The 1,194-nt window shown below is 43.3% G+C and overlaps 1 protein-coding gene across 1 annotated transcript; it reads left to right on the top strand.

Moving 5' to 3' along the window:
• Positions 1 to 148: 148 nt before the first annotated feature.
• PPTG_22989 (hypothetical protein) lies at positions 149 to 638 on the top strand (the record flags this gene model as incomplete). Its single annotated transcript, XM_008907800.1, has 2 exons — positions 149 to 250; positions 498 to 638. The coding sequence occupies 2 exons, from the start codon at positions 149 to 151 to the stop codon at positions 636 to 638; spliced, it is 243 nt and encodes an 80-aa protein (XP_008906048.1).
• Positions 639 to 1,194: the final 556 nt, after the last annotated feature.

The raw sequence follows: 1,194 nt of genomic DNA, 5'->3' as shown, positions 1-1,194 counted from the left end.
TGGCATATCAGATGCCTCCAGACATTTTCACTGCGTCGCGCTTTTCATTACTTCTCAAAGAACGCATGTACAATACGCTGCAGCACTAAACGCAATTTCATCTCAATTGTGCGAGGTGGTTGGACGCAGCGTTAATGTAACGTATTTTATGGGGGATGCTGAGGAGGCTCAATTGAACGGCTTCGAAGTGAGCATTGGTATGTCGACCGACAGTGACTACCTCATGTGCTTTTTCCACGTGGTTTCCAATGTAAAGAAGCGTCTGAGTGGAATTTCTGAACAATCCAAACAAATAATTTTTCAAGATATATATGACCTTCACTACTCTCGGGTTGTCGACACCGGTAAAAGAAGCTGTAACTGCAGTGCATACTTCAAGTACGCGTGTTGCGTTCATGTGCTGGCGGCTTTGAGATCACGAAACGTAACGATTCCTGGGTGCAAAGGTTCGGAACGAGTTTTCATAAGTAGGCGATTTAACCGCAAGCGGGATACAGGTGAAGGTCGAGATCACAACGGCTCAGCAGGAAATGACCAAACTGATCGAAGAAGCGACACTAACAGATGGGTACGAGGGCGAGGTAGTGGCCGAGGACGTGGAAGCAGTCGAGGGCGACGCGGAAGACGATTTGAGCTAGACCTAGAAACGAATGATAACGAAGCCCCCGTCGGCAGACCGCGTCGGGTTCAGGATGCGTTGTCGTTTGACTAGAAATTTCATTACGGGTGATATGTACAAGTTGTGCTACTGTCACTTCTTTTAAGCAATAAAAATGGTTTTTTACACTAGTGTTTTTATTAATCTAAACAAACAATTGTACATACTTTTTATCGCGTACCGGGCGACACGTAGAACAGGTCGGGGTTGATGTACCTTTTTAATTAACTTCAGGGGAACACTTAAAAAGTTGTACTATAAAGTGGCAACTGACATACTACATTAGTTGTACTGCATTTTAAACCAAAATCACGTAGACAGGTACTTTCCTATTGATATGTGGAATGGCATAGCCCTCATTTTTTAGGACGATGAAAAGTTTTCGTATAGGGGGAACACAAAAAGAATGGATGTGAGAAACTTCAACATGCCAAATCTTCTTGTAGGTTTTACATCACACTACACTTATGGATGAATGAAATACGTTGAAAGATTCCGCATGGAATGTGGTCTCGAAAAATATCACAACCGCTTCT

Source organism: Phytophthora parasitica (genome assembly GCF_000247585.1).
Source record: "Phytophthora parasitica INRA-310 unplaced genomic scaffold supercont2.27, whole genome shotgun sequence".
NCBI lineage: Eukaryota > Oomycota > Peronosporomycetes > Peronosporales > Peronosporaceae > Phytophthora > Phytophthora nicotianae.
The sequence above is the reverse complement of the archived record's forward strand: the minus strand, read 5'-3'. Positions and strand labels throughout refer to the sequence as shown.